The sequence below is a fragment of the Trichosurus vulpecula genome, chromosome 9, assembly GCF_011100635.1.
Source record: "Trichosurus vulpecula isolate mTriVul1 chromosome 9, mTriVul1.pri, whole genome shotgun sequence".
Taxonomy (NCBI): Eukaryota; Metazoa; Chordata; class Mammalia; order Diprotodontia; family Phalangeridae; genus Trichosurus; species Trichosurus vulpecula.
In genome coordinates, this window is record NC_050581.1 from 76,801,680 (window position 1) to 76,814,531 (window position 12,852).

Consider the following 12,852-nt stretch of genomic DNA (forward strand, 5'->3'; position numbering starts at 1 on the left):
GTGGGGAAGAGAGAGAAGGTGATGTTGAAATAGGGCTCCAAATGGGAGTTAGAGGTCCAAGAGAAGAGGATGGGCAGGGGGGAGGGAAGGGATCACTGTCTTCAACTCACTTTCCTGTAGTCGAACCTGCCGAAGGCGTGGGGGCCCCAGCTCCAGGGCAGATTGGTTCCCATGGACGTAGGGGAGCAGCACCCGTGACATCCACACCCAAAATTCATCTGACCTACTCCCCGCAACCCAGAAAAATGAATTACTGTCTTCCACCAGCGTCAGAGATGGTGACATCCACTCATTCCCACCTGAAAGTCCAGCTCTAACCCCAAGACACTAAATCCTTTCCTAGGTTACATAGGTCATAGCTAGGCCTGCTTTCTGATTACCCCTCCAGTCATGACCTAACATCATCTGATGGCAGCAATGACCAGTCCAGACACAGCCCCACCTCATCCTAGCGACTGGTTCTGTATCAGAGCTTTTGGTGAAACATGTAGGGGTCATTAATTTCTACAAGCAATACTTACAAGTGGGAGCTATGTTCCTGGTAAGTTACAATTTGGACTATAAAAGCTGCCTGGGACTTAAAAAAAAACTGGACTTTATTGGTCTTTACAGAGATCTGACACTATATTTGGGGGATCTTATAGGGATTGAGCTGGGCTGGGGTAGGGCAGAGCAGCTGGGGTATACTCACAAACCTGAGATGTGAAAGCCTCACAGCTCAGGTCATCAAAGAGCAACCCTGAGGTTTGGGAGAGCAGGCAACTTCCTCATGAGTAGTGACCTCCCCAAAGGTAATGGGGAAACTACACGGGGAACTAAGGAATCCAAGGAAGACTTGAAGGTCCCTCCCCTTCGATCCTCACCAAAATCCTGAAACCTTTAGTTTAAGATCTGGCTAGAAACCAGAGCCCCAGGCCCAGTGTCAGGAAGACCTGAGTTCAGATCCAGCCCTAGACATTTCCTAGCTGTGTGATCCTGGACAAGTCACTTCACCCTGTTTGCCTCAGTTTCCTCATCTGTAAAATGAGCTAGAGAGGGAAATGGCCCACCACTCCAGGATCTTTGCCAAGAAAACCCCAAATTGGGTCACAAAGAGTTGGACGTGACTGAAACAACTAAGCAGAAATGAGAACCTCATTTTCAAACATTATTCTCTTTTCTTCCCTCAAAAATAAAAATAAAAATCCATTGCCCACAGCTGGAAAGGGACACTAATCTCAGGAGAGCCAGATAGGGGAAAGCGTACTGAATCCTAAAGCGGTTTGTGAAAGGAGACCGGTAACGGGTTCGAGACTGGCTGTCCAGGAAGCAAATTTCCCTTCTTCAGGAATAACAGTAGCCAGAACTTTAAGGTTCACTAAGAGCTTTATATACATCACAGCAACCTTCTGAGGTGAGTGCTGTTATCCTCATTTTACAGGTGAAGAAACAAGCTCAGAGAGATCTTGCCCAGACTCACAGTTAGTATCTAAGGCAGGATTCGAACACAGGTCTTCCCAGCTCTAAATCAAGAACTCTATTTCACTACATTGTGCTGATTTCTCCCAGGGCCAAAAGAAGGCCAACCACTGTGACACAGTGACTTTGGATTTGCAGAAGAAAAAGCTAGACTAAAAATTTTTAAAAGCCTCAACATTTTTTTTTTCTGTTCTTGAGTTCCAAAAACAACTGAGGTAGAGCATTTGTACAAAGTGCTGAATGCTCTCTTGGCGGTACTGAAAAACCAAGACTCAAATCACTTCCTTTCTGGCTAGACTCACAGGAGTGGGGAACCTGTGGCCTCAAGGCCTCATGTGGCCCTCTAGGTCCTCAAGTGCAGCCCTCTGATTGAATCCAAACTTCACAGAACCAATCCTCTTATGAAGGGGCCTCCAGGCTGCAGGGCCCCCACCCCTGGGGGATGTCACAGGCCATAGCTCAAATCCCAGACTTCGGAGGAAGGCTTAATTGATGTATTAATAATGTTTGTGAAAGTACATAACTTCTGACTGGGAGGTCCCGGGACCCTCAAAGAATGGGGAAGGGTCCAGAAGGCCAAGATCTCCAAGGATATGGCTTTGACCTTGTAATATAGCATCATCCCTTTTCAGCAAACCACACTATGGTTCACTGCAAAAGATTCTCCAGAAGGAAACAAATAAAGACACTTTGGGAAAGCTGTGCAGGTAACCAGACTCCCCAAATGACCTTGCTCCTCCACAAAGGTCTCATGGAGCTGGGCTAACCTTCCCTTTATAGACTGGCTACTGGTAGCCTCAGAGTGGGAGAGAAGGCTGGTGCCTTCCTCTGAGTTATTAGCATTAACTTCTGCTTGCCTGTCTTTCCTTCCATCCTGTACCCCAGGGGAGACTAGATTCTTTATCTCACCCAGGCTGGAAGTACAGTGGCCACTTATGAACTCAACCCTGCTGCTGATTACCACAAGAGCTTGGACCTGCTCTGTCTCCACCCTGAGCTGGTTCAGCCCTCCATAGGCAGCCAAGTGAGGAGCCCTATGCCCCTCCTGCTTCCTAGGGCTCCTTATATCAATGAGGGACTTAGTGTGGACACCTTTAGCTCTACTGCAACTCGGAGCTCCCACGCCCAAGTGGTCTGCTAGCCTCAGCCTCCTCCAGGAGCACTGCACTGTCATAGGCTGCTTCCTTCCTGCCTCAATTGTTCCCTGCCTTCCAGATTATAGTAACGATGCTACATGCGGGGAAAGGACATTGATCGGGCCAATCTCAGGTGGGGTATGCCTGCATCATATTAGAAGGAAGCTGGCATATAGTAGGCACTTAATAGATGCTTAGTGATTAATTACTATTTCCTACTATGATAGAAGATAGAAATGAAAAGAAGCTGTAGTTAAAGACAGACAAGTTAGAACTTGACATAAATCCAGAGGACCTCACAGTGAGAAAACAGGTGCCCAGGGAGAAGGCAGAGGCTCTCTTCTAATGGCATTCAAGAAAAGAGCTCCTCTTCAGTGGATGTATAGGGAGCACGAGGCCCCGGGGGAGAGTGGCATATCAAAATCCAGGCTCTCAACCACTGTTCTACACGGCATCCTGTGGCCAGGGTGCTATCTCTCATCACAACTGCGCCCTCAGCTGAACAACTGTCTGTACTGCTACCACTGTCTTCCCCTTTTGGTCCCCACTCTACCTCCCTGACACCGGCTTTAACCATTCTTATCCCAAGTGAAAATATTCCTAATTATGGACTTTAACCGTTCTTATCCCAAGTGAAAATATTCCTAATTATGGACTTTGCCCTCTGCCTGGGACAGCTTTGCCCCTTCACCCAGGACGGCTTTGCCCCTCTGCCCCTCCACCAGGGACGGCTTTGCCCTTCTGCTTCAGGTTGTTTTCATGGGGTCCTGCCTGAAGGCTGGGGGCTAGACAAAATGAGCTTGGATATTGTTCCAGGGCGGTTACCTGGTGATCCCCAGGAAGGCCTTGCTATCCAGTTCTTGCTTGATGGAGCTCTGCAGACGGTAGGCATGGGTGTGGCTTGAGGGATCTCCGTAGTTAGTGAGGAGAGTCACCAGCAAGAAGAGCATGTACACCAGAAAATTCTGAAGATGTGGGGAGGGGCTGTGAGCAGTCACTGAAGGACTGAGAGAGCCCCAAATGCTACAGAGGACATTAGGGACTTCCTCCCCTTGAGGATCACAGCAGAAATTCAGACTTCACTCCTCACCCCTACCCTGGGGACCTGGTAGCTGGGAATATTCATGCCTAGCCTCTGGCCAATTCTACTTGCTACCTAATGCCACCTTCCAAACCCCATTATCCTATTCCAAATGGCTCCAGAAGAGACCATGTTTGCTAGTTGTATGAGGTATAGAATTGGTCTCTTGTTTCCACCCTACCCCAATAGTTTATTTCTTAACTACTTTGTAGATATATCTATTTATTTTGCTTTATATTTTGTGTGTGTGTGTGTGTGTGTGTGTGTGTGTGTGTGTGTAAAGCACTGAGTTATTCAGTATGGCTACAGTGTGTAGGGAAGGGATGTGAGATAAAATTGGAAAAGATAGCTGATGGACAGGGCCTTGAATGCCAGGCTAAGAAATCTGCATTTTTGTCTGTATGCGCTGGGGAACTATTGAAGGCTTTTGAAAAGTAATTTAGGAAGATTAATTGGCAACATGTTCACAGTGATTTGGAGGGGGAAAGATTTTGATCCAGGAAACTGGTTAAGAGACTACTGCACTAGCCCAGGAATGATGTCATATGGGCTCTAATCCAGGGTGGGGGATGGGGCCATGGGAATGGAAAGGAAGGGAAGGATGTGATAAATATTTCAAAGGAAGAGAAGCAAGGAGACTTGGCAACCAATTGGATGTGGGTGGTAAGGAAGAGGGAGGAATGGAAGATGACACTCGTGTTTCATTCGAGCCTGGGTGACGGGGAAGATGTTGGTGCCATTAATAGAAATGGGAAAGTCTGGAGGAGGAGCAGACTAGCAGGAAAGATGATGGTATTTGTCTGACATGTTGAGTTTGAGGTGGGACATGCAGGTGGAGAGGTCTGGAAGGCAGAAGCGCCAGGGTACCATGACTACCTCAATAAGGAGCAGAAGCCACTGGCTTCCCCCTGCTTACTCTGAGGCCCAACCTACTGGCAGTGACAGATGCAAGGACAAGGAAGTCCAAGGTCACCTTGAGCATCCTGTGCAATAGCTTGACTTTACGAGCCTCCTCCTTGGCCTGGAAGAGGGCAAAGCCCTGGGGGGGCCGTACTCGGGGGATCCGCTCACACACAGGTTCCACAGCTGGACACTCCACTAGAGTGTCATCCTCCTCTGGGTGGAGTCGCTTTGCCACTAGAGAGAAGTAGAGGGCTTCCAGCAGGACCTGGGGACGCAAGTGACAAAGGGGTCAGGCTCTTCCTCATGGGGTCTTTCCTTTCCTTACATTGTCCTGGCCTGTCATCCCAGGCTCCAGTAGTAAGGGCACGGTAGAGCAGGGTAGCTGCTGGTAGAGAAAGGTGGTTGGGCACCTGCCCCTCCATGTGTGATCGGATGTGTTGGCTTGTGGGTAGCTGTGAGTGGAGACAGACAAAAGGAAGAGGAAAGGGGCAGTTGTGAAGAGAAAGGCAGAGGTGGGAAGGAGAAGAGAGAAGAGAGAAGCAGCCAGACAAAGAGAGGCAGAAGGGAGTAAATGGGGGAAGGAGACATGATCTACCTTGAGAGGTTCCCAGACCAGGAATGAGGACAGGAAGCTGAAGATGCCTGAGATGAGCCACATGACGCCAACGCTGGAGGTGAAGTCGGTGCCTATCCAGCCCGAGATGCCCACGGCCACCAGTACAAGCAGGAGGCTGAGCCCATGGGCAAGGGGGGCACACCACGGAGGAAGAAGCCGCTTCTGCAGACCCTCAGCCAGCCCTACAGGGGACAAGGTGGAGCCCAGTCAGAACACACGGTGGAGAAAGGCGCTAGAGAGAAATAACCAGGGGCAGGGGATGCTGGGAGTCCTACCTTCTCTGGGGAACCTTGCTGACTGGAACAGCTCCTGTGGGGGCGCCCCGGGGGGCAGTCCTTTCCCATTCAGCCTCTGTAACATCAGTGTCTCTGTTTTTGTCCCCAGAGAACCAGACCTGGGGAAAGGGTACAGGCTGTGAGCTCATCTTAGAGCAGGGAGAATGAACGACTATTAGTGGTGGAGGGGACAGGAAGGAGTGATGAGATCAGCCTGATGGAAGAGGAGTTTTCTGACTCTCTTTTCTCTCAAAGAAATTGCTTCAAGAGCAGTTGCTTTCAGAGAGAATGTCCCTGGACTGGAAGATAGGGGTGAGAACTAATCCCAGTTCAGACCTTGGTTGGGTAATTGAGTCTTTTTGTGTTTTATTCTTCCCACCTGTGAAATGGGAAGATTTCCTTTTGGAGGAAAGGAAGGCACCAGAGAAAGCCTCCATGATGCTGATGCAGGGACCTCACTATAATGGTGTTCAGGACAGAAGCCTTCTAAGGAACTGAAGACCCCACAATGGGCCTCCTTCCCAGGGCATGAAATTCAATACAAAGTGGATAGGCCTTTGAATTCAACTCAGGAGGCCAGTTACTGAGTCACCAAGAGGCCTCTGGTATCAGCTAAACCCAGACAGATGGTCCTAATGACAGCCTCATAACAAGGCTCGGGGACTTTCATGCCTTGGGCTCTGTGGTCTTCACTCATCTGCGTGATCCAGGCCTCGGTTAGGCAGAAGGGATCTAATCAATCAACCGAGAAGTATTTATTAAGAGCCTATGTTATGTGACAGGCCCTGGGCAAGGCATAGGGGGAATGAAAGTACAAAGAATGAAACTATCCCTTCTGGTGAGGAGCTCACACTCCAAGTAGAGAGAGAGAAAACATATGTAAACTATATAAAGTGCGAATATGATGAAAATAAAAAAAAGACTTCCTGGTAAGACTAGAATGATGTTTTTTTGTTCTGGTAAGTAGAGAATTCTCAGTCCCTCAGGCTGCTTGCTTACTCTCTCTTTCTCTCTCTCTTTCTCTCTCTCTGTCTCTCCTCTCTCTCTCTGTCTCTGACTCTCTCCTCTCTCTCTCTCTCTCTCTCTCTCTCTCACACACACACACACACACACACACACACACACGTTGGAGATCCAGAGTTTATTTACTTATTATAAGCAATCACCTGACCAGTGGATGGGTTAGAAATCTGCTGCTTAGACGGCAGTTATTTCTACAGGTTCTGCCCTCTAGATTGTTCCCCATATACATTTTTACTTCTCTATCAGATTAACAATGGCAAGATGGGCTCCCTTCCCAAATCAATGCATGCAAATTTGCTAATTTCTTTGAAGAAAGGAGCTGGGAAATGGTCAATAGAGGGAGATTTCGAGCTCCTTCCCATCACACCACAGACGACCTTGCCCTCCATCCCAAAAGTTGGGCCCAGAAAGGTTTGATCCTCCCTGCCTGTTCCAACTCTGCTTCACTTCCCACAAGAACATCCTGCTCCCGCTTCACTCACAGGCCAGTGAGGAGATCCGTTTCCAGGTGAGTGTCTCTAGCAGGGGCGATGCTGCTGGCTCCCTCAGCAAGTATCTGTTGGATCAGATCTTCGTCTAGAGGAAGCAGAATCAGCAGAGGAGTGTTGGGCATAAGTCAGGGTCAGGCCAAGACCTATGGCTCTATCCATCACTCACACTCTCCCAGCCCTTCTCCCCAGCCCCCCACCCCCCTAAGGACGAGCTACCACTTTTCCCAAATGGCTCAGAACTGCTAGGGATACAGCTAGAAAGACCAAAGGTTGCCTATGGCCCAACCTAGAAACACACCCTTTCCTGGGAAGGCTGAAATAGGAAATCCTCCCTCCCCTAGGTTTTCTGCGCCTCTGCCTTGGTTTTCCATCAGAATAGAGAAGGTACTCTGATCATAAAAGAATTCCATGTCCTCCTTCATCCTAAACTAAGGCCTGCTTACTCACCTGAGGTGGAGAAGTACTTGGTCTGAGAAGGGGGGCTGCCCAGGGAGAGACCATCTTCTTCCATGACCTCCAGGGCCTGAGTGTTCCCAGCCCGAGCCTGTACCAGCCTCTGAAGTGTGTTACCCACGATGGAAGGGTCACTGAGAAGGTCTGGCCAGCTAAGAGTGCCATCACTGGATTGCCAGTGCATCAGGCTGTGAGAAGCAAGCACACCCACCCAGAGGAACACATGAGAGCCTGACAAACACACAAACACACCTGACCATACCCAGAGAAATCCATGCAAGGGACACAAACCATGTCCTCCAGGGGCAAACAGCATGGGACTGTGGAAGAGCAATGCCCACATGGCATGTGGGGAAAAATAGACACAGAATCCAGGCAGCTGCGTATGCATGATGTGATGCCCGAATGCATATTCACGTCTGCCTGAACCCAACATGATTTTGCTCTAGGGGCACCCACCTTTTAGAATCATCCAGAAACAAATCTGTTTTAGTTTGTCCAGAAAATGCCTGTGGAGAAGAATATAATGCATCTCAGAGATATGATGGCCAGGGAGAATCATGGACTTTACCAACATCTTAGGGATCTATGAACATTTAAAAAAATTATATTTCTAGGTAATTGGTTTCCTTTGTAATCCTATGTGTTTTACTTTATGAATTTAAAAGGATTAATCTGAGAAGGGGTCAAAAGGCTTTACCAGACTGCAGGAAGGGTCCAAGACACACAAAAGGCTAAGCACCCCCTGCCTGGGGATCACTGGGACCCAACCAGAGAGCCTCAGCATCAAGTGGGAGTTCTCACAATAATAATATATGGCAACATAAGGTTTAAAAAACCCTGCAAGGCAGGCAAGGTAAGTACTGTTATCCTCACTGAGGCATGGAGAGGTTACAGGAGAATCATTCCCAGTCACACAACTAGAAAGTGCCCAAAGTCGCTCTTTCAACCAAGGTCGGCTGACTGGGGAACGGGGGGAGTGTACAGCTCCCGAGATTCCATCTGGCTTGAACATTCTGTGTTTGGGGTCCCTGAGACCAAGGCTCTTTCCACATGGCCTCTTAGTTACTGAACAGCCATGCCAGGCTTCTTATAACAAGGAGGCAGGTCACATGCAAGGTCTATGCCCAGTCCCCATCACCTCGGCACGGAGCCCAGACAAAGTGAGGAAGGAGCTGTCTAGAACCGACGTCTCCAGGTAGTTCTCAATGTCCAGCACCTGCTGCCCCCCAGGGCTGCGGTCAGGGCTTACTGATACCTGTAGAAAGAATGGCACTCAGCCCGATGCACTTTGCACAGTGCCTGGCACACAGTAGGTGCTTCATAAATGTTTACTGACTGACTCGTGCAGCTGCTTTTCCCCTTTCCTAGAGATCAGTTTATTCAACTCTGCTTCCAGTTAGGACTATACTATGTCCTGATGAATTGGAGCAGGGCAGAGGACTGAATGAACTTGGGCAGCAAATCCCATAGACAATAATCCCCAAATCCACTCTCTACCCAACAAAAGGATGCTTAAATAATTACCCCCCTCCCCATCCCATTCCTGTAGGTCCTGGCCCCTCTGTCCCATGTCTACCATGCCACTGGTCCCATTCTTACCTTGCTCCGGGACATTCGGAAGAGAAACAGGATAACCAGGTAGAGGGGGTAGACAACCACACTGGACACCAGGCCAACAGCCACTGTGTCCACACTTAATGGAATCAGGCTGGACATGGGTATATTGCTGCAAAGGAGGAAGGAAACAAGCATTCATTAAGTGCCTACTACGTACCAGGTACTATGTTAAGTGCTTTACACATGCTATTTCATTTCAATCCTCACAACAACTCTGGGGGTGTTATTTTTATTCCCCTTTTACAGTTGAAGAAACTGAGGCAGACAGGTTAAATGACTTGCCCAGGGTTACACAGCTAGTTAAGTGTCTGAGGCCAAATTTGAATTCAGGTCTTCCTGACTCCAGGCCCAGTTCTGAGGGTACTTAAGTCACTTTGTCATAGAGAAAAAGTTAATAGCCAAAACACTCTTTATACAAATGGGTCAGATTTAGATAATTGGAGAAATATTCATTGTTCATGGGTAGGTAAAGCCAATATAATTTTTTTAAATGACAATTTCATTTAACTAACTTATTCAATGCTATCCAAGTTAAATTACTAAAAAATTATTTTACTGCATTAGAAAAAATAATAAGAAAATTCATTTGGAAGAATAAAAGGTCAAGAATTTCAAAGAAATTAAGGAAAAAATGTAAAGGAAGGAGACTTAGCAGTACCAGACCTTAAACTATATTATAAGGTGAGAGCACTGTTGAAGTATAAATTGAATAATTTTGATTATTTTAAATTAAAAATTACTTGTATAAATGAAACCAATGTAGTTGGGATTGGAGGGAAAGCAGAAAATTGGGAAGAAACTTTCTTAGTCAATCTCTCAGATAGGATATGATTGTGAAGGAATATTGCTGTGAGATAGGAAATAACAAGCTGGTTGATCTAGAAAAACATGGAAAGACTTGGACCTATGAAGGAAGATGCTATCACCTCCAGAGAGGGAACCAACAAATGGAAATATGTATAGTATGGTCTTACATATATGTATAGTTGTGTGTACACATATATGTGTTTTTATAGATATGTATACGTATTCATGTTTAATTGTAGCCTTCTCTAGAGCAAGGGGGCAGAGAGGGAGGGAGGAAAAAAATAAAAAGTGCACAGCAGAGAACAAAAGAAAACCTAGAAGGAAGTACAGAAAAGTTGAGTTGCTTTGAAAGCAATGTGTAGGATTTAGTACAGAGGTTTTCATGAAGCAGAAATTTATTATTTTATATTGAATCTTCTCTGATATTCTACTGTGTACACAGAAATGTTCTTTTTTTCTTTTCTCATTTTGTATTTAATCTTGAATGAAAAATTTAAAATTTAAAAAGATAGAAAGAAAGGTAATATGGGAAAATATGGCAGGAGGCAGAGAGATTCAGATAAAACCAAAAGGGAAAAGGTCTCTGATAGTGAGGTGGACCAGGTACTGCCACAGGAGACCATGAGGGGTAAGAAAATGTACATCCTTGAACGGGCGTGTATTTGGGAGAGGAATGGACCTGATGGCATGCACCTTGGCCGCTTCACTTTGGGGGATATCATTGGGAAAGGGTTGGAGATTAGATGTTACTGCCCAGGATGGCTGGGGGGCAGGGGAGAAATACCCACCTGTGATTGACATCTCCGACAACTCCATACCACACAGCATTGGCACCCAGGAAGAGGCAGATGAGGAGGGCACAACAGGTGGCCCGCTGAACCCGAGTGAAGCGACTCCGTGGAGGGCGGTCCCACAATGAGAGCCAGATGTGCTTCTCAAAGAAGCCTCTCTGGAGTTCTGCTGTCAGCAGCCGTGGGAACCGGCGCAGTGTGGCATCACCTAGTGGGCACAGAGAAAGGGGGAAAAGAAAGGCACCAACGTTGGAAGGGAGATGGACACATTCATTCTCACACACACTTAGCTTCCCCCTCACATATACATTCAATTTGATACAGTGTGGAGTAGGGAATAGAGGGTTGAACATGGAGTCAACAAGACCCAGGTTCAAATTATGCTTCAGGCACTCACTCTCTGTGTGACCCTGGGCAAGTCACTTAACCCCTCTGTGTCTCATTTTTCTCATTTATAAAAGGAGAGGACTGAGCTCAATGGCTGGCCTCTAAAGTTCCTTCCAGCTCTAAATCTATGCTTCTCAGTCTCAAATACCCACAAACATGCTTACTCCCATGCTTACTGTCACACAGACAGACAGAGACATATACAAGCATGGGAATTTCTTGGATGGAGCCAAGAATCTGAAAAGTGAAAAATCAGAAAAATCATGGAAGACATAGGGCTAAAATCAAGGGAAAGGAAGCTAGAGAAAAGACTTAAAGGAGGGATCCAGAGGCTAAGGAAGGCTTACTTGCTGCTAGGACTTCCTTCTCCACCAGGCCCCCATTGTCCTCAGTCTCCACCGACAACCAATCATTCACCAAGAAGAAGGCGCTTCGGCCAGTCTGTAGATCCCGGACAATAACGTGCTGCAGGAACCAGGCTGGGCTAAGTCCTAAGGACAGAAGACAGGAAGCCATAGGGGTTTGGACCATGGTTCATAAGAAGAAACCAGCTCATGGTGGGCAGAGGAAGGAAGGTCCCGACTGGCCAAGCCCTCTCCCCACACCTTTGTTGTCATGCCACACTCGGATCTTCCACACGCTTCCAAGGCTGCGCTGTGTGGCAATCTGGAAGATATCTAGACTGTTTCGATGGAAAGCACTCTCTCCATCCAGGTGCCGGTGTCCACTTCGGCCATCTGCCCCATAGAGGGTGATGCCCACATGGGCTGTTGTGCCTAGACAGAAGGGAGGGAAAGTAGAGAGACTTTAGCATAGAGAGGCCCTGGAGACAGTTTTTGCAAAGGCACCGTCAAAGTCAGAGTCTGGGGGATAGGAGGGGCTAAAAGCTCTGGAGCTGTCCAGCAGGGGATAGGAACCTGGAAGAGGGGCAGGAATGATATTTATGAACTTAGATTTCTATACACCAAAGCCCAGGGTATGAGCAACAAAGCAAACTAGAGATCTTTGTGCAAAAAGATGAATTGTAATTTCACAGGTATCACTGAGATTTGATGATGATCTACCGTAGGCAATATAATGGAATTCTGTTTTGCCATGAGAAATAGTAAATATGAAGAATTCAGAGACTTACATGAACTGCTACAGAGCAAAGAGAGGAGGATCAGGAGAATGCTTTATACAATGACCATGCAAATATAACAGTAAATAAACACCAAAGAAAGATCATGGAGCTCTGATCAATGTATTAGATCACTGGATCATCAACAATAAGTCCGAAGGGACTTTTGAGGCCATCTAGCCTAATCCCATTTGTTTTACAGATGAGGAAACCGAGCTTTGAGGGAGCTGAGATTTGAACGTGGTCACCGGATCCTAAACCCAGCATTCCATCCACTTCCTCAGGCTTCCTCTCAGCGGACCATTGGTGAAGCATGTCTCTCTTGCCAGGGCAAGCTTGTGTTCTCTGAGACCTCTGCCCTCATGCCAGGCTAAGCCCATTTTCCTTTTTGGCTGGGTTACTAAACTGATGGATGAGGGGAAGGTCAAAGACATTAGCTTTACTTACCTGGATTTACTCCAGTAAGGAGTCTTGTTATCAAGTCTCTTAAAATATCCTTGTGGACGGGATGGAGAGGCATGGGCTAGAGTTATATAAACCCCTGAACAACTTGACCTAAATAGCAGTAATTAGGGAACTACTTTTATCCCGACCAAAGATCTCTAATGAGTGCCGTAAGTGTGGCCTGCTGACATTTTCATTAGTGACTTGTATGATGATAACAAGCTTATCCAATCGATGGATGCTACGA

The 12,852-nt window shown here is 47.2% G+C and overlaps 1 protein-coding gene across 1 annotated transcript in view; it reads right to left on the bottom strand.

The window, feature by feature from the left end:
• The window catches only part of PKD1 (polycystin 1, transient receptor potential channel interacting), a 56,770-nt gene that overhangs the window by 6,361 nt on the left and 37,557 nt on the right, over positions 1 to 12,852 (bottom strand). The window contains exons 26-38 of the mRNA XM_036739578.1: positions 11,647 to 11,817; positions 11,389 to 11,532; positions 10,652 to 10,862; positions 9,039 to 9,165; positions 8,578 to 8,694; positions 7,896 to 7,945; positions 7,431 to 7,624; positions 6,975 to 7,068; positions 5,470 to 5,588; positions 5,174 to 5,376; positions 4,649 to 4,843; positions 3,420 to 3,559; positions 111 to 223 (exon numbers count right to left, since the gene is read on the bottom strand). Coding sequence (XP_036595473.1) covers positions 111 to 223; positions 3,420 to 3,559; positions 4,649 to 4,843; positions 5,174 to 5,376; positions 5,470 to 5,588; positions 6,975 to 7,068; positions 7,431 to 7,624; positions 7,896 to 7,945; positions 8,578 to 8,694; positions 9,039 to 9,165; positions 10,652 to 10,862; positions 11,389 to 11,532; positions 11,647 to 11,817 — 1,878 coding nt within the window. The remainder of the gene's footprint in view (positions 1 to 110; positions 224 to 3,419; positions 3,560 to 4,648; positions 4,844 to 5,173; positions 5,377 to 5,469; positions 5,589 to 6,974; positions 7,069 to 7,430; positions 7,625 to 7,895; positions 7,946 to 8,577; positions 8,695 to 9,038; positions 9,166 to 10,651; positions 10,863 to 11,388; positions 11,533 to 11,646; positions 11,818 to 12,852) is intronic.